The following is a 22,572-nucleotide window of genomic DNA, read 5'->3' on the forward strand; positions in this document are numbered from 1 at the left end:
ATAGGGGCAGCCGTGGCCCACTGGTTAGCACTCTGGACTTGTAACCGGAGGGTTGCCGGTTCGAGCCCCGACCAGTGGGCCGTGGCTGAAGTGCCCTTGAGCAAGGCACCTAACCCCTCACTGCTCCCCGAGCACCGCTGTTGATGCAGGCAGCTCACTGCGCCGGGATTAGTGTGTGCTTCACCTCACTGTGTGTACACTATGTGCTGTGTGTGTTTCACTAATTCACGGATTGGGATAAATGCAGAGACCAAAATTTCCCTCACGGGATCAAAAGAGTATATATACTTACACTTATCACTATGTATTTTATATCGGTCTGAAGGATGACTTCAGTTACATGGTTCATATCATGATCTTTACCTTTCTATGTCAGGATCTCTCTGCGTTTCCCCGGGACGGAGATTGAGAAGTATGCCCAGTTCATAGGGGAGTCTCTGAAGCGGACTAAGTCCAGGGAGTACGTGCCGTCTCAGGAGGAGATCGCCGCCCTGCTGGTGAGGCAGGAGATGACCACCACTGTGTACTGCCATGGAGGAGGCTCATGCAAGATCTCCATTAACTCCCACACCACGGCTGGAGAGGTGAGGGTCGCACGAGCTACTGTATGAGCTCAGACTACTTCCTGCTTTGCTGAAATGCATTTTTATAAAGTAAAGTCAGACCAGGGCTGGAAACACTATTTCTCCCTGAACCACTGCTAATATACTGTGTGTGTGTGTGTGTGTGTGTGTGTGTGTGTGTGTGTGTCTGTCTGGCTGTCTGTCTGTCTGTGTGTCTGTGTGTCTCTGTGTGTCTGTGTGTGTGTGCGTGTGCGCGTGTGTCTGTCTCTGTTTGTGTGTGTGTGTGTGTCCATCCTCAGGTGGTGGAGAAGCTCATCAGAGGCTTGGCCATGGAGGACAGCAGGAACATGTTCTCCCTGTTTGAACACAACAAGATTACTGACCGCGCCATTGAGAGCCGCGTCATTGTAGCTGATGTCCTGGCCAAGTTCGAAAGGTATGCACTCATAGCCTCAGTTAGAGTACAGAGCTCAGTTTCATTACATATATAAAAAATACATATTTATCATTTGTGCTTTCCACATTAGGGCATGTAAATACAACGTTATGTTTCAAATGTTGACTGCACATTGGATGCAGAAGCTGAGGTCTAACTGATAAAAGTTAAAATGACCACTATTCAAATAGGCTCTTCATCTCAGACATACAGTATCTATGCTTGTGAAGTGGACGATAATGCTAATGTTTGTTTGGAACAGGTTGGTAGGAAGTGAGGACGAGGAAGAGGAAGGCCCGTGGCGGCTCTACTTCAAGCTCTACTGCTTCCTGGATGTAGAGAGCATGCCTAAGGAGGGGGTGGAGTTTGCCTTCATGTTTGAGCAGGTGAGTGGAGCAAGAGAGTGTGAGTGTTTCTTTTTATCTGTGTTCCTTTTCTCTCCAACTGCCTCTTACATTTCCATCTTTGTTTTATTCTGTCTTCTCTCCTCTGGCCATGTCCTTTCATACCCTTTGGCATGTCTCTCTCCCCCTCCATCTTTATCTAATGTTTTCTTTCCCTTTCTCTCACTCCCTCTCTCTCTCTCTCTCTCTCTCTCTCTCTCTCTCTCTCTCTCTCTCTCTCTCCTCTCTCTCTCTCTCTCTCTCTCTCTCTCTCTCTCTCTCTCTCTCTCTCTCTCTCTCTCTCTCCTCTCTCTCTCTCTCTCTCTCCCACTCTCTCTCTCTCTCTCTCTCTCTCTCTCTCTCTCTCTCTCTCTCTCCCACTCAAATCCTCTCTCTATCTCTGTCTCTTATTCTCTCTCTCAGGCTCATGAGAGTTCGATCAGCGGCCACTTTCCCGCCCCCGAGGAGACCCTCCAGCACCTGGCCGCCCTGCGGCTGCAGTATCTCCACGGCGACATGACGCCGCGCATCACCTGGAATCTGAACAGCGTCTACCCGGTGTGGCGCCTGCGCACACGCATCCTGCAGTCCACCAAGGCCGGCGCCACGGGCTCCATCTCTGCCGGCAGTTTGGGCGGGTCCGGCTCGGGCTCTGGGTCAGGCGGCCCCGGGGACCGGTCCTCGTCGGGCTCGGTGGGCACCACGCTGGAGCGGCGCAAGAACAGCTTCCTGGACGGCACGCTGCGGCGCAGCTTCAAAACCGGCTCGCTGAAGAAGCAGCGCGTCGAGGAGGAGCAGATGCTGGAGATGTTCGTCAAGGAGGAGACGTCGTCCACGCGCACCAGCGTCCTGGAGAAGTGGACGCGGCTGCAGGGCCTCCCCCAGCACCAGGCAATGATCAAGTACATGACCATCATCAAAGAGTGGCCAGGATACGGGTCCACACTCTTTGATGTGGAGGTGAGAGAAGAATTTATCTTTATTATCTTATTATCTTCATTATCTTATTATCCAAGGTGGCTGTGGTAGCATAATGGCGTAATGGCTAAGGAGCTCGGCATGCAGTAGCTAGAAGTTGTGGGTTCAAAGCAACTATCACCTTTGTGCTCTTGAGCAACATACTTAACCCCGAGTTGCTCTAAGGTTCCCACCCCATAATAATTGACATATGTGAGATGCTTTGGATAAAAGCATCAGCCAAATGAACAAGTAAGTAAGTGGCTGTGTTTTTGGAGCAGTTTGCCTATAAGCAGGTTTACACAAAAACGACTGCCCTGATTTTCACGGGAAAACATGTTTAAAAGGTGTAGCATGTGCCATGGAGAAACCAATCAAAATGTTGCGCTAATCTGAATCTCGACATGGATACACAAATTTAGTTTCACTTTCACTACAGTTGTGCTACAGCATTTGGCCTGAAGAGGTTTGAGCTCTACAAGAGCCCTTGTGGTTTCTCATACTTTTCACATTTTGTAGAGCTTAATGGTGGTTAAGTTATGAGACAAATAGCTGGAGGAAAGGAAGGAAATAGGAGAGGAAATACCTGGATTTTGGATCCTAGTTTTTTCTTTTCCTTCTAAATGTCTTCACAATTTCTTCTTTTCCTTCCATAAGTGAAAAACAAAGGCCCTTATCTCCCTGCTTGTCTATAACCGGCTTGCTGTTTCAGAATTACTATTCCTTTACATTACATTACATTTATTCATTTAGCAAACACTTTTATCCAAAGCGACTTACAGCAATAGAATAACATGTCAGCTACAGTGAGGGGAGACCTTACCTAGGAATTACTACTGCATCTGTTAATACTATGACTAGAAGATAAGAGTGCCGACATTATAAGCGCTAGTCAAAGTGTGATAGGAGGAGTAGTGGTAGAAGAAGAAGGAGGGAAGAGAGGGAAGTGTGGATTAAGTATATTACTGTAGGTTACTTCCTTTCATTTACCCATGACCCATTCATTTACATTTACATGTATTAATTTGGTGGATGTCCAAAGCAACTTACAGCAATGGAACTCACATGCATTAAGAGTGGATTTTGGATCTTACATCTTCCTAATCCTTCTAAATTCACAATTCTTCACAATTCCATCTCTTCCTTCCATAATTAAAAAACAAAGGCCCATATCTCCCTGCTTGTATGTATGCATATTTGGTATGTTAGGTTACTTCCTTACAGCAATCATTTACCCAATACTCATTCACATGCATTTAGAGTGGCCTGCAAAGACCTAACCAGGCCCTGGCCTCTGTCCCCCTCCTCTCATGCAGTGTAAGGAGGGCGGCTTCCCTCATGACCTGTGGCTGGCTGTAAGTGCTGAAAACGTGTCCGTCTACAAAAGAGGCGAGTCCAAGCCACTGGAGACCTTCCAGTATGAGCACATCGTTTTCTTCGGCGCACCGCAGCCCAGCACCTACAAGATCACTGTGGACGAGAGGGAGATGTTCTTTGAGACACCACTGGTAAACTCACACACGCACACTTTCTCTCACACACTTTGATTTCTTATAAACTAGATGTATTTTATGATTGCTCTTCTGGCAGTCTCCTGGTCAGAGAATCGTTTCAATTTAAACAAATGCATGAGAATACATTAAATCTCCTGCAGTATCTCATTGTCTCCTGGTTTTAATGGGTTCAGAGTATTTTCACGATGTTTTATTTTCCCATTCAGGTGGGCGAGATCACTAAAATCATGAAGGCCTACATCAACATGATCGTGAAGAAGCGCTGCAGCGTCATGTCCGTCTCCAGCTGTGGCAGTGCCTCCTGGATCAGGTGATCCACACAGACCAATCAGTGTGCAGAATCACAGCTCCGAGAGGACATGGCTCAAAAAAGGGCCACCAATCACAAGATAGAGCTCCTTTCTCCAGGAAGAAAAAAAAGACGACAAACAAAACCATGGAGATGTCCACCAGCTGACCACAGCAGCGAGAGTGTGAGACACAAAAACATGAGAGGAGACACACACACACACACACACACACACACACACACACACACTCACACACTCATCCACAGAAACACACGGACAAACACACATACACAAAGACCTTCTAATACTGTCACCCTTAATGAAACCTCTGCTTGGTGTATCCTGCCCTTGTATGCAGCAAACCTATCCCAGCTAGCACACTTTTGACTTACCAATGTCATCACACCAAAAAGCACAGCCAACACAGCGAGTATTTATTCCTTCACAAAAATCTTTACCTGGTCTTTCCCCTCACTGCCAAGGTTTTTACCAACAGACCAAACCCACATGCTTGCTCTCACTCCACAGTCCACACCTACATCTGTTTCAGTCTTACTTCATAGGAAACGTTCTACCTGCATTAGTGCACTGGAGTTCCATATCCACCGCAGAGACCTACTGACGAGAGACTAGAATTGGCTAAGGACATGAGCTTGTTTTTGATTGAATCTGAATGACAGACACTGGAGTAACCGGAGATGGAGGGGTGCTGGTGACACTTGAGTGGTCTGTCTCAGCCTGGCACTAATACAAGCTTGCCTGTTTGTTTGGGACTTCAGAGGATTACCTGTGAGTTGTAACTGGAGCAGCATATGGCGGCCATTTTGTGAGTTCCTGACTGTCATCAGAAAGCAATCTTGGTCTTCGCAGCTGTGTTTTACTGAGGGCTAGTGGCCTAGTTTGACTCTGATGTTGAAGAGTTTTTGTTAAAACTCTGGATGAAATGTAGAAATAGTGTTCCATTCATGCTATTAAGTAAGTATTTTCCTCTTCACATACAGCACAAACACAAACACAAAACTCGAGCTGAGGGTGGTCATTGTTTTATATTAATTCAGAAGTCTATATAGATTTGATAACCATCAAGAGTCCCACTGTACATACCGGTATGTCCCTTAAGAGATATGATACTAAATCTCTATAACCATGTTTGCAAGATAAACAAACAAACAAACAAAAATGGTATTTAAAAAAGTATTATGCAGATGCACATACCACTATCAATGCCACACACTACAGTATGGAAGAAAGTCAAAACAGAGCATGGATGTACGTAATACGGCAGCATAGTAGGCTATGCATTAAGACTATAGCCTTTCGTTTGGGCTGCTAGCACTGCAATTAATGGTCCATCCAGCTGTCTCCAGAGCTGCATTGACTAGCCTATAAACTGAGCCATGTGGACAGAATAAGTCAAATATGATTTCTGTCTAACTGCTATGCTATATAGAGGAACCACGTATGATACTGAAATACGCAATATGTTTAATGCATATAGTTGTAACACTGGTTTTTAAATCACGACTTGTATGTTACAAAGAGAGGTGACACTTTTAGAGGGCGTTTTTGGAAGCAGCCATTGTATTCAATGTATTAATTTATATTTACAAAACACCGTAGGTTTGGAAGAGAAAATGTTGGAAGAGTTTTGTCATTTCACTCCATATGAGAATCTAAACTGCTGAGAATATGTATAGATTGCTACTGGGAGTTCGCCCTCTAGTGGAAGGTAGGGGTATTACCTCTTTGGTCCAGCACTTACAACAGAATATGATTTTTAATTTAAAGTGCACTCTAGGCACAATGGCCTACTCATTCTCTCCACAAAAAAATGCTTTGGGAGGAGAGAGAACATTAAGTGATTGTAAGGCATTGATAGCCATGTCACTATTTGTAATATGGAGAGTAAAGAAATAGGATTACCTAATGTGTCACTTAGATGTTTGTCTGCATGCTTGGTCAAAATGAGTTGTTTAAAGACTGAATTTAATGTAAAAAGTATCATTTTGACTGGAGTGCGCCCTGAGAGGCACGGTTAGACCAGAAAAGAAAATGATGTAAGTATCTTCTCACCATCAAGCCAGAAGTCAACCACACGATTTACTTATCAGTGTGTGCACCATTTGAGCCATCCAGCAAAACGTGACTAGAAATAACTGGCCATCATTCACGTCTAAAGCTGAAGGCCTATACTCTAAGAGTTAATCAGCTCCACTAAAATGAAGGCAGTATGATTTTCTAGAATTTGTAGATACTAACATTTTTTTCCACTTCTGAGGTATTGTCCCTTTCAGATCAAAGAAGTGAGAATGGGATTCCTAAATCCTAAAGCTGCAACCGAATCTCGATGCCTTACACAAACTGGCTGCCTCAGATGTCCACCTGCGGGTGGGGAGGAGGTTTGTGACGCACAAACCCCCTCAAAACAGCCTCAGGCAGAGTCCACTCTTAGAACAGCATTGGTTCTGTTTAAAACTCTCCAGTGAAAGTATTCTGGGTTGAATGCTTATCAGCATTAAAGCAGAATTCGATGGTTCTAAGAAGGAGCCAAGAAACGTTCTCTTTAAAGAGTGTGGTGTTTGTTTGTGTGTATGTATGACATTTGAGTTATGGGTGCAAGCCTCCACATCCATCTTGAGAATCTAACTAAACATACACTTGCAGCTTTAGCAGAAATACCCCTCTCAACAAAACTGTCAATGAAACAAAACACACTGGAGGAAATACTTTGAGCCATATCACACAAACAGGCAGTGACATCATTAACCTGCGCCATTCATATCACTTCCTGATATCACACGGAAAAATCCAAGTATGACTGTAAAAGTATCTTTCCTTTTTTTCCACTTTAGTTTGTTACATACTGTTTGGTTATGGTTCTTTCTTTTGGAAAGTATAGATATAAGTATGCTGTATCAATACTGTCCTGTGTAGTTTTGCTGTTTGATATGCAACTATATTTGTCAGTGTAATGCAAGTTTTTGTGTCTGAGGGTTATGACCACAATATATACATAAATATATATATTAAAAAAAATCAACAAAACACGCAAAAAAGAAAAGGAGTACAATATGACAAAGGAAATGGAAAACAATGGTGTCATTAAGGAACGAGTATATGTATTGAGGCTCCAATGCCACAGTGGGTTGATGTTAATGTGTTTAAGAGCAATGACTGTATGAGTGGTTGTCGGGGTTTAAAGGGTGGAAGGGTGGGTGTGGGGATGGTGTACTTATTTCCTTTTTGAACCACAACACAATAATTGGGGGGGTTGAGAGGGACTGGGATTGAGGAGGCAGATAGTACTGGAAACACTGCAATGTGATTGCAGGATTTATAGGAAGAGATAGAGGGGGCAATAGCCTGACAATGTCAAGAAAGCATAGAGGGAGAGAGAGAGAGTGTGTGTGAGAGAGAGAGAGCAAGAGGGAGGGAGCAGGTCTAGTGTTTCACACTTCTACACTACCTGCATTCATATGCCCACTAAAGCCTGCTCCTGAGTCTGTTTTTTCTTTGTCAAGACCCCTCATGAAAATCAGTGTTTTAGCCAAATCTAACTGACTCAGGATCAGAATTTGGAGGTGCTATCTATCTGCTCAACACACACACACACACACATGTGTATTCATATATTGCATACATATACATAAACCACGGTTACGGTTAAATACAAATACAGACACTGACATCCACATCCACACAGTGCAGTTGGTTCTGTCTCTCTTACTATAGAATTACACTGAGGTCTGTAAGTAGCTGCAGGCAGCCTATAGACCTGAATGTAATTCTTCCTAATTGTTGTTGTTCAATTAATCTATATACAAAACAAATGTGCTTGTGTAGGCTACAAAAGAGAGAGTGTGCGAGTGTGCGCGTTTGTGTGGAAGAGCGTCTTTTTCTTTTGTAACTGGCTTTACAAAATGCTTAAATAAATTATTGGATTTTACTTTAATTGTGTTTTGATTATTTTTTTGAGACCATTTTATTGTAAGTTTTGATTAATTTTGTTTCATGTAGTCCATGTACACCTGTCAAGAAAATGGTTTCAAAAAGTATTACACAAATACAATAAATTACTATAAAATGCTTGGATATTCCTTACAAACACTCCACAGTCATTTGTCTTGTCTTAATCTTGTGACACCACCACAAATGCGTAAGAAAAAAAGAAGCCATAATATTGAACTTTTAGAATAAAACATCAGAAGCATATAGTGGCCTATTTCATGACGGGTTTTCACTATTTCCATCTAAATAGAAATAAAGTACAAAATACTTTTGGATTCATTGAAGAAGGAGAAGTTGACATTAATGTCCTGTAATGTGGGCTGGGGCCAGGGCCCGCAGACGGTTTTTTGAACAGCCTTGGGGTATAGCCCTACTTTTCCTACAGACGGCATAGGCCTAGTTATTCATAAGCAACAACGTTGAAGTTGGTATTAAAATGTTGTTAAGTAGTTATCAGTCGCCAATGAGCGCTTTGTTTGGAAATGGAATGCATTCTAATGTTATCGCAGAACTGAGCAAAATATTGTCAGATGTAACGCCAAGGTCATGTGATCCCCAGTGGCGCTTTGGCTCCTGCGCGTACTAGTGCGCAAGTTTAGTTTTCTGACTGGCGGCGGTTCGGACAGCTCGTCACCCGAGATTCGTCTGGTCAGGTATCCAGACTTACATGTGATTTATTGGGATATTCTTCAGCCAAATTAGCCTACATCGTAGGATTTAACCATCTGACGACAGCATGTTTTCGAGGATTGGATTATGTTTGATCCTGGTTGTTGTCGGGTTGGGCACAACATTTGCTCAGAACGACACATCTACTACGACAACCATCACCACCACTACTGCTGCTACAACCACCACCACCACCACCACACCGGCACCTTCGACACCCGCACCAACACCACCAGCCAATGGTAAGATAAATGCGCAGACCTTTGCCATTAAGCTACGTTACAGTAGTGATTAAACAAGTTCAATTTAGCCGTGAAAGCAACCTCAACCCTGGCTTGTTGTTTGGTTTGTGTGCTCTGTCTGGGTCAGGTGGTGATTGTCGGTCCGGGAACTTTTAGGCAACCTGTTAAAATATAAATGATTGTAACTATTGATTCTACTTGTGCTAAATACCTATTGTAATAGCTCTTAAATATCGCCCTCCTTAAATTACAGTAGGTCTGCTAAAATGGGGGTTTCCTTCACCTGAACAAAGGAACTCTTCAACGTAGTTGAACCTAAGTGTTTAGATCTAGGCTGCTCAGATTGGCTGGTGTTTTAATAACTTTGTAACTTTTTTAATAATTTTGTAACTTTGTTTTGAAAAGTGCTATATAAATAAAGATTATTATTATTATTATTATTATTATTATTATTATTAATAATAATAATAATACAAACGTTTCTCTCACCCAGACATAGGTCTAAGTGTAGCCTCCTACTGGAACACAAATTTAACAAGTCTTATGAAGATACCTATGCTAGGTTTTTGGGTTTTTAAAAAATGGTTAATTTCACAGGTTGATGTATCCAAATCATGGTCCTTAGCAATCAGGCTGTATCATGGTACATTCTAGCTGTGCAAGTTAATATTTTTAAGGGGAGAAAGTCATGATAGGTCGTGTTGTTGTTTACAAATCTTTCCCTTTGGGCTTGTTGTGTCCCAGGTTCTGTTCGTGGCAACAGGTCTCATGGGTGTTACTGTTAGCAACATAGGGAAAAGTTCCCACCTCAAAGATGGCCTGGATACTATTAACATGGCATTTTTATTTTGTTGTTGTAAATTGAAATGATAAAACCTCTTTTCTCTCTCTCCATCTATCCTGCAGTTTGCGAGCTCAAGAATGGAACAAACTGTGAGGAATGTCTGAAGAATGTATCGGTGAGCTGGGACAAATCCTTTCATTTTCCCCCTGTAGCCGATTAGTCTTGTTTCCCAACTTGCACTCTGCTTTACCCTCTGTGGAGTTTGGATTTCATTATCGGTCTAATCCTTCACATTACTGCTCTCCTCCTGTTAGGGCAGGAGTAGCTGGTTTGCTCACTCTTACACACACACACTCACATAAATATGCGCACACACACACACATATACATGCACACCTTTACCATGATGTGCTATTTTCAATTGTGACTCAGCGTGACAACTATGACTGGTTTGTACAGATTGGTTGTTGCACACACACACACACCTGCACACACACACTTGTTCCGTGTTCCGTGTCTTCAACTGTGACGCAGCCATCATCATACAGTTGGTTAGGTCCTGAAGGTGATTGGACAGGTATGTGGAATAACACAGGGAAAGAGACGGACCAAAGATTTAGAGAAAAGGAAAAGGAAGAACTCGATTGGGTTAAAGGATTGTTCACGGGTGTGGTTCAAGAGCTCTGCCCGTACCTGCTGAACAGGTTTGGAAAGATTACTTCTGAACGGTTCACTTTACATAGTGACAATCACAAGATATCAGGTTTAAAGTCACAGTTTTTGTACAACAATAGCTAACTGTTTAGACTTTCGAAAGTACAAATGCATTACCTGACCTCACTAAACATGCCATTAGGTGTTACAAATGTCACCACTCATATCTGAGTCAGAAAAACACACCCTCTAATACGTAAATAAAAGGTGACCTTGTGTTGCTTTCCCTCTTCAATTGAGTCAAAAATAGCCCATTGTTGTCACTCAGCACTGTGGGCATTTTGTGTGGAAATATGTAGTGACACCCCAGGTGTTTTAGTGACAGCTATGCAGAATAAGAAAAAATAGTAACAACTAATTAGAGTAAATGTTCTACAACCAATCTATTATCTATATCCAGCTTTATTGTTTGGACAGTCTGGCATGTGGTTTCGTTATGATAGATAGATAGATAGATAGATAGATAGATAGATAGATAGATAGATATATAGATAGATACTTTATTGATCCCCAGGGGAAATTCAAGGTCTCAGTAGCATACAGGCAACACACACACATTCACTAACAGCAGAAAAAGTCATTAAAAGTATATCATATAAAATGAAAGACAGTGGTAAAAAGTGGCTAGTGGACAGACCAAACATGGAGGGGGTGAAGAGGCAGACAGACTATGCAGAGAAGTCTGAGGTCATATTTCTATTCTAAAGTTTCTATTCTATTCTATATCTCAGCATTGCCACACTGTTGTACCTCACACTGTTTGTTTTGTGGACGTGTTCAGAATTACAACCATATCACTGTATTTCATAGATATGAATTACAGTAAATTAATACCTTGTATGTGATATCTCTCGTCTGTTCTCTCTCTCTCTCTATCTATCTATCTCTCTCTCTTTCTCTCTGCAGTGTCTGTGGTGTATTAAAACTAAATCATGTGTGACGTACCCCGTTGCAACTATCCTGCCTCCCCACTCTCTCTGTCCCCTCAATGAGGCTCGGTGGGGGCAGTGTTCAAGTAAGTAACTACCTTCTCAGCAGACACTTTTCCTGCTTTGTCTTAATGCTTCTCAGTGGTTCTCAAGTCATACATAAACAACAAAGTGAAGTTGAACACATTGTTACCTTACGCAGGGTAGAGAAGGCAGGAGTAGCTGAAGAAGCTGTGGAAGTATTTCTGACGGTTAACACTACACTCAGAGACACAACCTTATGGTATACCATTAGTGTTGTTAGACTCATCCCTCTTTAAGATGCAAATCCAATCAAAGAAGGCCAAAAATACTTGGTTGTTTCTTTTAAACCAAGAGCACCAGTGGAACAGATCTATGCTGTTATAACATTATCGTTAATTCAGATTATACATTTATTCATCTGAGCATCTCTACCAGAGACTTTCTAATGAGGAGACATTGCATTCAAAGAGTCCTCCACAGAAATGTATGGGGTTCATAATGCCAATATGGAAGTTGTCTACACATATCCCGCGCCATTCCTGTAATGAAAGTAATCAACTGCATTTTTAAGGTCTTTGTCCCTACTCTAAGACTTGACTTTAAACTTAGTCTTGGAGGTGCCAATGGAGGTATAGCCCTCTCTTCAAAAGTATTACTCCTCTGAAGTCCTTATTCTCTTCAGACTGTTACCATGCCGACATTGTTCTTTCCTCTTTGTGTATCATCTTCATAAAATAGAAATAACTGCGAAGCAGAAATTGTAAAATTCTAATTTAAATTTTAGCAATAATAGTAGGATGTGGAGGATATCGTAGCTGTTTCAGATTTTGGATGAAATATTTATTGAAAAAAGACATACCGCAACAACATTTTGGCATGCACATTTTTCCATTTGCAATGAGCCTTTGGAAACTTTTTTAATTTATATTTGTGTCCTATGTGCTTTGTGGAATGTTAATCTTTACAAGCAACTGCTTTTCCTTCAGTAAACTTCCAGACATTGATCATCGCCATGGCTGTGGTTGGTGGAGTAATCATCCTCGCCTTCTTCATCTGCCTCTTCTGCTGTTGCAAGTGTGAGAATGTGGGGTAAGTCCTCACACACACATCCAACCAACATTTTTCAGATCAGTGTAGGTATTTATTTATTTATTTATTTTTTACTTTTGAGCATTTCTATATGTAACTGTGTTTGAGGGACTGCATGGCTCAGCCTTGCACCTTCCCAGACTCAAACACACAGCTTGCAGCACCTCAGACTGGGAGGCAAGTGCGTTAGCAAGAGAGCTAAAACCCATTGGTGCTAGCATCTCTTACTAGCGTGTCTCTTAAGGTGTCGGGAGGGAGGTTTACTTAAAGTAAACCTCTGCAGTTATCGTACCGTTACATACTTAACTGACACGGAGGCTGCAAAAGGTCTTCTGCTGAACTGACCCACATAATGTTTGAGTACTAATAGACTTGCGACCATAGCATCCTTCAGCATCGTTGTTAAGAATTATGCCAAGATGTGTTTTGCTCCCAACCAAGCATGTCCTTCCAGAACACAATTGTAGTGCAAGACTAAGCTCAACCTCCATCCGGAAAAGATGTCCATTCATACATTTTTCTTTAACAGCTATCACACCTTCACTTCTGCCTACCGCTGCAGCTCAAGTTCAGCGTTGCTATTCCAATTTTTTCATTGTTTGGCAAAACTTGAGCTCTGTTGGCAACTGTTAATCTATCTTAGGAATCCTTTCATTCAGGAACTGAATAGATATAGCTTGTCATCGCTGCAGATGATTAGATCTAGATGATCTAGGGTTATTAGTTTTGGAGTGCTAAAATTCTAAGATACAAGCTGGTGGTTAAATCTTTGTAGCGATTTTGTGAGATGCATTTTTGGAACTGTAAGAAAGATTTAGTTTTACTTTACTACTTTAAACAAGTTTTTTTTGTGAAGTGTAAAATTATCGTTAGACTTGAGTTTTGATACACCACTCATGTCTGTAAAGAAGGCTTATTTGTAACAGGAGCAACACAATAGAGAAAACACCAACTACTGCTTGTCAGGTTAACATTTTCCACGATGATGCGCGTGATAAGTGACAGACTTTACCGGTGCACTCATTTCGCCGTGTCCTGTATATGCGGAGCGCTTTAGGAGTCCATCCTCTCTCTCTCTCTCTCTTTCCAGTGTCTGTGCTGTTATACAAAATCTGCTCAGGCAAGGGGGTCCATCTGCTGGAAGTTTCTTGACTACATAGCAGTGTTTTTAACTACTGGTGATTAAGCCCAGAAGTGTTTTCTTCCAGCATCCTTTTTTGATTGATGTCAAGATGTAAAGACAGGCAGTTTTGAGTACTATAGGTCTACAGGTACAACCAGGATGGGAGAAGAAGCACCAGGATAAGAGAAATCTGACCAAACTTTTTCCCAATAGGTCCAGCAGTTTTGAATCCAAGATGCAAAGGCAGGCTGACAAGAGAAAGGGCAAATCGGACACGAGGTGAGTGAAATGAACCCTGTGTCTTTATTCAGGAAATGATGCTAATATTTAGGCATGGTTGCCATGGTGATGCCAGTCTTCTCCATGTCGGTCATTTGTCTCTTGGCTGTGAATTGTGTTTTATTTATAGCCACTGCTAAAGCAACCATCTGCTCCGCTATCTGTTTGCAAAATGTAAGTCAATGATTCTGACTTAAAATTCAGGGTTTAGTCAATAAAAAGCAATCTTCAGAAAAGGTAAGTGTGGTTAAAGGTGAACTGAGCTTGAGCCCTGCCTCCTACTGCTCATTCCGTGTGGTTGGACAGCTGTGGCTGTAACCCTGGTTAGGGAATTAGACTTGTGACCTAAGGGTGGGGGGTTGAACAACCACATCCATGGTTGAGCACAGCACTGTTTCAAATGTTTTTGTGAGCTCACTAATCACTGTGTGTTCACTGCTTCCAGTATGTATGTGTGTGTGTGTGTGTGTGTGTGTGTTCCCTAATGGATAAGTCAAATATAGAGCAAGACTTAGATAGATACTATGATCTGTCTATCTATCTGGATCTATCTATCTGTCTATTTAAAAGTGTCCCACAGAAAGAAGTGGTTTGCAATTCGCAAGAGATACTTGTGGAAAGGACATACATAGTTTGACCCTCTTATGAGAACCTGATTCTCTTATCTCTACCACAGGACTGCCATCTGAGAGAATGTCCCCTGACTTGTTGTTCATTAGCTTATCGTTTACTGTACTAACGCTGCCGTTTGTTTTGTGTGCCTTTGTGAAGCGTCATGTGACTTAAGTCTCCCATGGTAAAAACCAAGTTATGTCTACCTTAGGGGCATCATGGTCCTTGCTCAAGTATCTGTTAATGTGTGTGCGTGTGTGTGTGTGTGTGCGTGTGTGCATGCCTGTGTGTTTGATAATGATAGGGAGGGTCTATGTCTGGGTTTGTCTCCATGTGTGCAGTATGTGTGTTGTTGTGATCTGTTGTCCATAACAATATTCCTGATTGTCTCACAGAAAAGCAGAGATGCGAACGCGGCACGATGAGATCAGGCAGAAATATGGTGAGTGGCGTCTGCCTTTAACTGTATCTTTGCACGAGTCGTAGAGGAATTTCCCTCAGAAATGCAATACTTCCTTAAACGTTGCAGACACCAGCGCCGACCTGAATGCGGCGCACTCCGCTTTCGACATTCGATTACTTTAACATTATTCTCAATGCAACCCCGCACATAGGCGGAGGTGTGAAATAGTGTTACTGTTGGCTGAAATAGTGTATGGGTCTGTTTCCCTTTTACAGAACAGTTTTTCAGCACTCACACAGAATAAGGATTTAAGGAGGAGCAATTAATTAATTAATTTGACAAGAAGTGCATTTGAGGATTAGAATCGCAAACTGCACTTTTAGCACCTTGATGCTATTCAGAATAGGTTCTATAAAGGTCAGATAAGATGGTGGCTTTTGTAGACCCCTCCACAACACCCTTGGCTATCTCCATGAAACGCTGCCTTTATTATGAGAATGGTTCAAGCCCAGGGGTCAGGATTTGGAGTTGGCCAGTTAGCAGCATCATGGTTGGTTGCCACTATCTTCAAAAAATGAAATGCCATTTTTAAAGATGGTAGCAGTTAATTAACAATATTTTTGACTGAAGTAGCTCGCCTAGCATTGGCCATTGAAATGAATTGAGGCAGTACTTCCTCCCTCTCTCAAGGCCTATAATACAATCAGTCATTCCACGAGCGCTTGCAGTTGGAAGAACAATGTCATCACTGGGAATGTTCCCATTATTCCCAGACCCCATGAATGCAGCAATACCAAAGTCCCTCCACTCGGCGGCCATATTATAACGCTTTTTGGGCACTTATCAGGTATCTATTTCGGCAGAAATGCGCGTGCGCAAGGCTTCACGACATCAACCTATCTCCAACGGCATGATTGGCACGATGTATTCACAACACACCACAATGTTTTAACATGTCGACTCTTCTGCTGCAAAGGGGCGGGATATGTGTAGACAACTGCCATATTGGCGTTACAAACTAACCCCATGCATTTCTATGGAGTGCTGTGTCACCACCAGCTCAAGCCCAACAAATTATCAACACTGTTGGCTCCCTCTACTGGTCTGAGGGGTTACTACACCGGGGATGCTTGTGGCCATTCTTAAAATGCATGATTGCTTGTGGCCATCTTAAAATGCATGATTGCTTGTGGCCCATCTTAAAATTAATGAAAAGGTGAACATTTTAATTAAACTTGACAACATTCTGACAGTCACCATCTCTCAGTTTTAAAAAAAATGAAATAAAAAAACAGTATGCAAATATCAAAAGTTATCACATCTTCAGATTCAGTATATGTTTCCACATTTGGCTTTACGTACATTGAGAAATGCTGGGTATTTAAACATGCCTTATATGGTAATTTAGGCATATAACATGGTCATTTAGGCATATAACATTTAATGATATAACATGGAAAGGTGTCTACTGTCAATCACCCAGAATTATACAGAATGCCCATTCACTATGCCTTGCTTTAAGTCATGTTTTGAGATGCTGTTTCATCTGCATTTTTCTTCCTCTCTGTCTCTCTCTCTCTCTGTCTTAGGTCTGAGTAGGGCAAGCCCTTATGCTAGATTTGAGAACAACTAAAGAAGATATAATGACGGAGGATATTCATCCCTCTCCAACCCTGTATCAGTAGCCAAAGCAGACTGTTCATCTTGATTTATTGTTACACAGTAGTGTAACAAACAAAAATTTGCATTGTGATGGTTCTCTATAATCAGGGCATTCTTCTGACAAAACTCGAAAGACAGTTCCAGTATCAAATGTGAATGCTTTCTAGTTGAACAGTAAAAGGAAAGTTTATGACTGCTGCTTTATGAATCATGTGTAGTCCCCTCTGCATTCTAAACTCTGGTTTACTACTCTGTAATTGTGCAGCATTCGTCTGCCATAGCTCTATTCTCCGACATTTTGTTAAAATGGAGATCAAAATGGATTTTCTTAAAGGGACAGAATTGTCAATGTTGTAAATTAGTTTTGTGTAATTGGCCATCTATGAGTAGGCTAATCATTTTGAATAAATGACATACGTTTTAGAGACTTTAATAGTGTTTCCTTATTACCACAGACTAGCACTAAAGTACTGGAATTGAAGAAATAGCCTACATTAATTCAGTCATTCATTTGATGTATCCATGTCCTTGGTCCAAAACAGATCCCGATCAAACTTCCACATGGAGTTGGAAGTTCAGTACCATTCATTAAACTCATCCCGATAGACAAGGGCGTAGGTTTGGTCTGAGCTTTGGTGGGGACACTACCCACTAACCCCCACCCCCCGAAAAAAAAAACTCAACTCTTTCACCAGCCACTATAGATATATAAAATGATTAAAATGTGCTACTGTCCAACTACTATCCATGATTAAAATGTGCTACTGTCCAACGTGATCTAACTATACTGTGTAGCCTACATAATCTGATTTTAACATGTACAGATATGCAGGCTATATTTAACATTTAACATTTATTTTCTATTTGGTCTGTTATGAAATCATGCATTGACCCATTTAAGCACAGCTCAGTTTTAAGAAACTTAAATACATGCATGCTTAGCGTTTTGTAAAAAAGAAATCATTAAGGCTAGGCTACATTGACAAACTCTTAACCGTGAGCTGCCTGTATATTCTCTGATTCTAATAATTACAGATATCTAGGCGATGTAAGCACAGCTCAGTTTTAAGAAATGCTTAAAGCCGAAAAACCATGTTGAATTTTGCTACAATTTATTATCAAAACCGGATTACTCTGGAACAGCTAACTATACACGGGAATGCATTACCTTTGTGTTCGGTAAGGTCTGCTGTTTTAGACCTTGGTTTGTCGTGTTGCGTGAAGTGTGTGGCCTACGATGACAAATGGATGTGGAGATGGGCGCAGAGAATAATTATTAAATCTCTTGAAGTTATTTTTCTCGCAAACTGTTTATCCAGAAAATAGTGGCTAGCTAGCACCGTTTAAAAGCGGTAAAAGCATTTTGAGTAGCCTACTTCTCGAGGAGTTCAACAGAGAATAATGGGTGAATTTGGACGCACTTCATATGCCTTGTAGTGAAGTGAAGCTGAAGCGCTGCACCATGCTGCGCAGGAGACTACGGCTCACTGGTAGTTATTATAGGTAACTTCAAATCAGCGCGATTTACCCTTATAGGCTAATGCACATTACAAGATCTGTACGAGATGATCCGCAGCACTGAAGTGAGAAATGATTTAACTCTTTGTGTAGCGCATGTGAGCACTTTTTCCTCATTTCCACCTGAATATTGGTGGGGACATTTCAGTCGTAATTTGACATTGGTGTGGACACGTCCTTCGGTCCCCACGCAAATCTACGCCCCTGCCGATAGACAACTTCAGAATACTGGTTGCTATAGTAGCCTAAGACCTGTAAGACTGTTGTCCAACATATCATTTACATATTGATTTGTATGTAAATACATTAACATTTCGGGTAGGCTATTATTCAGCAGATGCTTTTTATGCCAGTGGCTAGGCCTAAGCTATACATTTTCATAGATTCTGTGTAGGCCTATATGTTATCAACACAACCAGGTCAGACACCTAAATAATCCTAAGATTATGCATTCTTTCACTTGACCGTTTGACTCAAAGACTGAAATTGTGCTCCTGAATTGTTGAATGTAGGCCTTTGAATTTAGTGGCTTCCAAATAGGCTAATGTTGGCTATGATTTGGTGGTAGCCAATTCCCTAAAAGTGCCCACAAGTGGTGTCTTTCAGCTAAGACATTATCACAACAATAGTCCGTCCAAACACAGAATATGTGGCCACACAGTGCTTTCTCACCTTTCCCATTGTCATGACAATGTGTGCCTTAAAATATGTGTAGGCTGATTTCCTCCATTGCCGTTGGGGGCGGGTGTAAATGTGCGTGCCCGAGAAAGAAATGCGCGCTCCCGTGTACGCGCTCCCGTTTAGAAAGTATCACATGATCAGTCTCGTTCAATCAGTGACTGGGGAAGAAGAGACCAAGCGCGTTCTCGTCGTAGACCAGAGGGCTGAAAGTAGAGACGGCGCATCTTGCGTTAATTCTTTGAATAACTACATTCAAAAGTCTTGGCGATATGTCTGAGGAAAAGCCTAAGGTAAGTTCTATTAACTATTAATGTGGAAAGTCGACATTCTGCGTCTAATGGATATCGTTAGGAATTAAGGTTAGCTGGCTTTCAGTTCTGTGCAACATTGGTGTGGTGGTTAGTCAGTTTTGCGCATTTGTGCAGATGAAGATAGCATGGGTTGGTTTTATTTCAGTATGCGGATTCTTTTTTCGCAACTACTCCTCTTCCTATCCGATACCGATTCGCATTTTGCCGCGAATGTGTTCATTGAAACTGCGCCATTGTCTCGAGCTGCCGCGCAATATCATCGAGGTGGAATTCTGTGTCTGCTTTTGCGGGTTTTCCTTTGTGAAAACGAAGTGGCGCTAGTCGGCCACGTTACGTCTCCGGCGTAGGAAATGCCGCAAGAATAGCGGAGAAGGAGCAACATTACCCGCACATAGTGATCCGCCATTTGAAAGCAGCTCCAGTTGATTAGCGCCCAACTCATTCAGTTATTCTTGTACAAATACATTTGAGTGGAAAACCTATAGGCACTGATACTGTTCTTTATCGATATGTTTAATTGTGTTGATACATGTTATGCCAATAAAGAAACCATGTGATTCTCAAATATTGTGCTACTTCGCTAAAAAGCTAATTTAACATTAGCATAGTCGGCTTTTAAAGCAGGCTAACAAACACCAATTGTATGGTTTGTTTGTGTAGACTATAACTGCAATTCATTCAAATGAATAACAAAGATTGCTAGCGTTAGCTGATGCTGAAAGATGTAAGTAGCTTAATTAACATGGTATCCTCAAAACAGCAGTTCATCTGCAGTTAATCGGGGAGCTAATGTCACAGGCTTGACTCGGTAAGCTGTTGGGTTGGCTAACTAGTTAGCTAGCGATAATGGTTTGTGTTCCATTTCACGTGCTTTGGTTATCTTGCTAACTATACATAGCCATGAGCTTGATTTAAGCACCGTTTGTAAACTAGCCACATTAACACAGGTGTGCAATTACAAGTGACACGTTTCCAAGTAAGCACCTCATGTTGAACACAACTAAGTTAAGCAATGCATTTTGGCCCACTTGTCCATCTGTTTACAGGAGGGAGTGAAAACCGAAAACGACCACATCAATCTGAAGGTAGCAGGGCAAGACGGGTCCGTGGTCCAGTTTAAAATAAAACGGCACACACCTTTAAGCAAACTTATGAAGGCGTACTGTGAAAGACAGGTAAGTGATTGCCACCCCATTACATAAAGATTATTGTTTTAAATCAAACATTTTACATCAAGATTAAAGGTTGAAGCTGCATTAATACTCGTAAATTTGAATGTATATGCATGAATGTGAGTTGGTACATGCATTATTTAGATAAAATGGGCTGAAGCTGACTTTGGTGAGGTTTAACGTTTAGTGGTATTAATTCCTGTGGTCTTTGTTTTTCAGGGATTGTCAATAAGGCAGATCCGATTTAGGTTTGATGGGCAGCCAATAAATGAAACGGACACACCTGCACAGGTGAGTTGTATGCTCATCCACTGCTATAATGCTCTAATAATGTTTCTGATTACAGTGAAAAATGTTGATACAATTACAGTGAAATAATGACACCATAATGATAAATGTAAAGACTGTTTTGAAGTTCAACATGTAGACTTCATATGTACTGTATACGCTTACTGTTAAAGCTTTTGAGAACATGCAGAGTTTGAGTGTGTACATAATCAGATCACCAGCGTGCACATTATGGTGTTTCAGTAATGCATGCGCACATGTTGGTGTACGGCACACACACACACACACACACACACACACACACAGTGTTGTTGAATATATCTTCAACAAAAGTATTTAATGTCTGCTTTGCCCCATCATGCTTCATTTTGTAGTAGTTAGATCCTCAAGACTAAGTTATGCATGTTCTTGAGGAACAAGTTAACCCAAATGTGGGGTTTTACTTTTTCATTTTTGCCCCATTTAACACTAAATATCCCTGAAATTGCAAATGACTATTAGTTACAGAAGTTGCATTTTAACAGGTACTGGAGAGACGCAATTGTTTAATGATTGCTTTGTTTTCCCAGCTTGAGATGGAAGACGAGGACACGATTGACGTGTTTCAACAGCAGACTGGAGGGGTCTGTTAAAGCCTACCGGGTGCAAAAGAGGCGTCCATTCAGCTATTTTATTTGACATGTTTCCCAAGACGCTCTTTCAATGTTAACATATTTTTGTTTTGTTTTGTTTTTTTTCTGTTTTGATTTTTTTTTTTTTTTTGTTTGGTTTTTTTTTTAAACCACCCTTAACCTAGATGTGAAGGTGAAGGGTGGACCCCCCCCCTTTCAGTATGTGAGAGATCATAATGATTTGTCCCAGAATGGATGCCCGTTGGCAATGCTGATATCTCAGAATGGCTTTGCCTGTAAAGAGCATCTGGTCAGAACTTCGGATCTGACGGCTAACATCAGGCCACGTGTGGACACTGTTGCCATTTTGTTCTTGTTCATGTGTTTTTGTTTTTCTTTTCTTTTCTCTTATTTCTGTTTGCGCCAACAGAACATAGGCAGCAATGATAAACCACCTGTCCCTGCTCTCTCAAGAGCATGAGAGGCGCTATGATTTCTGTCATTGTGCATATGCTATGTTATGTTTTCTCCATTTTTAGGCGCATTCTATTGCAGAAGAGCAACATCTTTACAGTATTCTGTACTCAAATTGAATTTGAATCACTTTATTCAGGGACAGATAGAGAAAAGGGGCAAAGGTGTTAAGGACTTGTTATCTCCAACCAAGTCATCCATAGAGCAGTTGATTGCAATACACGATACCGCATCACAGAATGTGGACCAAACCCAAAAAAGCTGGTACACTGATAAAGAGAGCGTGTTCAGATAATTAATGAAGAATAGTCTTCTGCTTTTAAAGGAGTTCCTTTTTTAAATTGTGTTAATGTACGAAGGTATTATTCTTTTTGCATTCACTGTGTTTTTTTTCTTTTGTGTTCCTTTTTTTTTTTTTTTTTGGGCTTAATTTTGCTCCTGTCTTTTTGGCTAGGGGTTGGATATGGACATTGTAAGACCAAATTATGCTTTCGATCCCCCACTTCTTCCCAGTCCTTGCAAAAACCTCAAGGGAATCCTCATCAGCTTTTTCAGCTTTGCTTTGTCATTGTGCTTTCCTGATGGAGGTGTTGTGGCCCTAGCTCTGCAGCCTCCACTAGCCCTACTCCATACAGTTTCCAAAATCGGTTGGCAAAGAAGGGGTGGAAAGAGGGTTTGGGGAAATGGCATTGTCCACAACTTATGTCATGTTTCTGTACTGATTTGTACATTATTTGTTGTCCTTTACTACTGTACACAATAAATATAGTTTGGTACTCAGATTTGTTTGTAAGTGTTGCCTTTTTCTTGTATTCAACCATGGGTTTAATTTTCAT

At 41.4% G+C, this 22,572-nt stretch overlaps 3 protein-coding genes across 3 annotated transcripts in view; all 3 read left to right on the plus strand.

Moving 5' to 3' along the window:
* Positions 1 to 8,095, plus strand: part of myo10l1 (myosin X, like 1) — a 96,817-nt gene extending 88,722 nt beyond the window's left edge. Inside the window, 6 exon segments of the mRNA XM_048234289.1 lie at positions 377 to 584; positions 863 to 999; positions 1,262 to 1,385; positions 1,806 to 2,342; positions 3,656 to 3,847; positions 4,060 to 8,095. Of these exon segments, the coding sequence (XP_048090246.1) occupies positions 377 to 584; positions 863 to 999; positions 1,262 to 1,385; positions 1,806 to 2,342; positions 3,656 to 3,847; positions 4,060 to 4,167 (1,306 nt within the window). The 3' untranslated portion in view covers positions 4,168 to 8,095.
* Positions 8,096 to 8,739: 644 nt separating this feature from the next.
* pttg1ipa (PTTG1 interacting protein a) lies at positions 8,740 to 17,114 on the plus strand. Its single transcript, XM_048234290.1, has 7 exons — positions 8,740 to 9,062; positions 9,969 to 10,021; positions 11,467 to 11,575; positions 12,500 to 12,602; positions 13,939 to 14,004; positions 15,012 to 15,058; positions 16,609 to 17,114. The coding sequence occupies exons 1-7, from the start codon at positions 8,888 to 8,890 to the stop codon at positions 16,650 to 16,652; spliced, it is 597 nt and encodes a 198-aa protein (XP_048090247.1). The 5' UTR covers positions 8,740 to 8,887; the 3' UTR covers positions 16,653 to 17,114.
* Positions 17,115 to 19,021: 1,907 nt separating this feature from the next.
* On the plus strand, positions 19,022 to 22,518 carry sumo3a (small ubiquitin like modifier 3a). Its single transcript, XM_048234292.1, has 4 exons — positions 19,022 to 19,170; positions 20,238 to 20,366; positions 20,583 to 20,654; positions 21,221 to 22,518. Exons 1-4 carry the CDS (start codon positions 19,150 to 19,152, stop codon positions 21,281 to 21,283), a joined length of 285 nt encoding a protein of 94 aa, XP_048090249.1. The 5' UTR covers positions 19,022 to 19,149; the 3' UTR covers positions 21,284 to 22,518.
* The last annotated feature ends 54 nt before the right edge of the window (positions 22,519 to 22,572 follow it).

Source organism: Alosa alosa, chromosome 23 (assembly GCF_017589495.1).
Source record: "Alosa alosa isolate M-15738 ecotype Scorff River chromosome 23, AALO_Geno_1.1, whole genome shotgun sequence".
Taxonomy (NCBI): Eukaryota; Metazoa; Chordata; class Actinopteri; order Clupeiformes; family Clupeidae; genus Alosa; species Alosa alosa.

Coding starts and splice junctions, on each gene's coding strand:
- sumo3a (XM_048234292.1), top strand. CDS start 19,150: ATGTCTGAGGAAAAGCCTAAG. Junction 19,171..20,237: donor TGTCTGAGGAAAAGCCTAAG/GTAAGTTCTATT, acceptor ATCTGTTTACAG/GAGGGAGTGAAAACCGAAAA. Junction 20,367..20,582: donor AGGCGTACTGTGAAAGACAG/GTAAGTGATTGC, acceptor TTTGTTTTTCAG/GGATTGTCAATAAGGCAGAT.
- pttg1ipa (XM_048234290.1), top strand. CDS start 8,888: ATGTTTTCGAGGATTGGATTATGTTTGATCCTGGTTGTTGTCGGGTTG. Junction 14,005..15,011: donor AAGGGCAAATCGGACACGAG/GTGAGTGAAATG, acceptor ATTGTCTCACAG/AAAAGCAGAGATGCGAACGC. Junction 15,059..16,608: donor TGAGATCAGGCAGAAATATG/GTGAGTGGCGTC, acceptor TCTCTGTCTTAG/GTCTGAGTAGGGCAAGCCCT.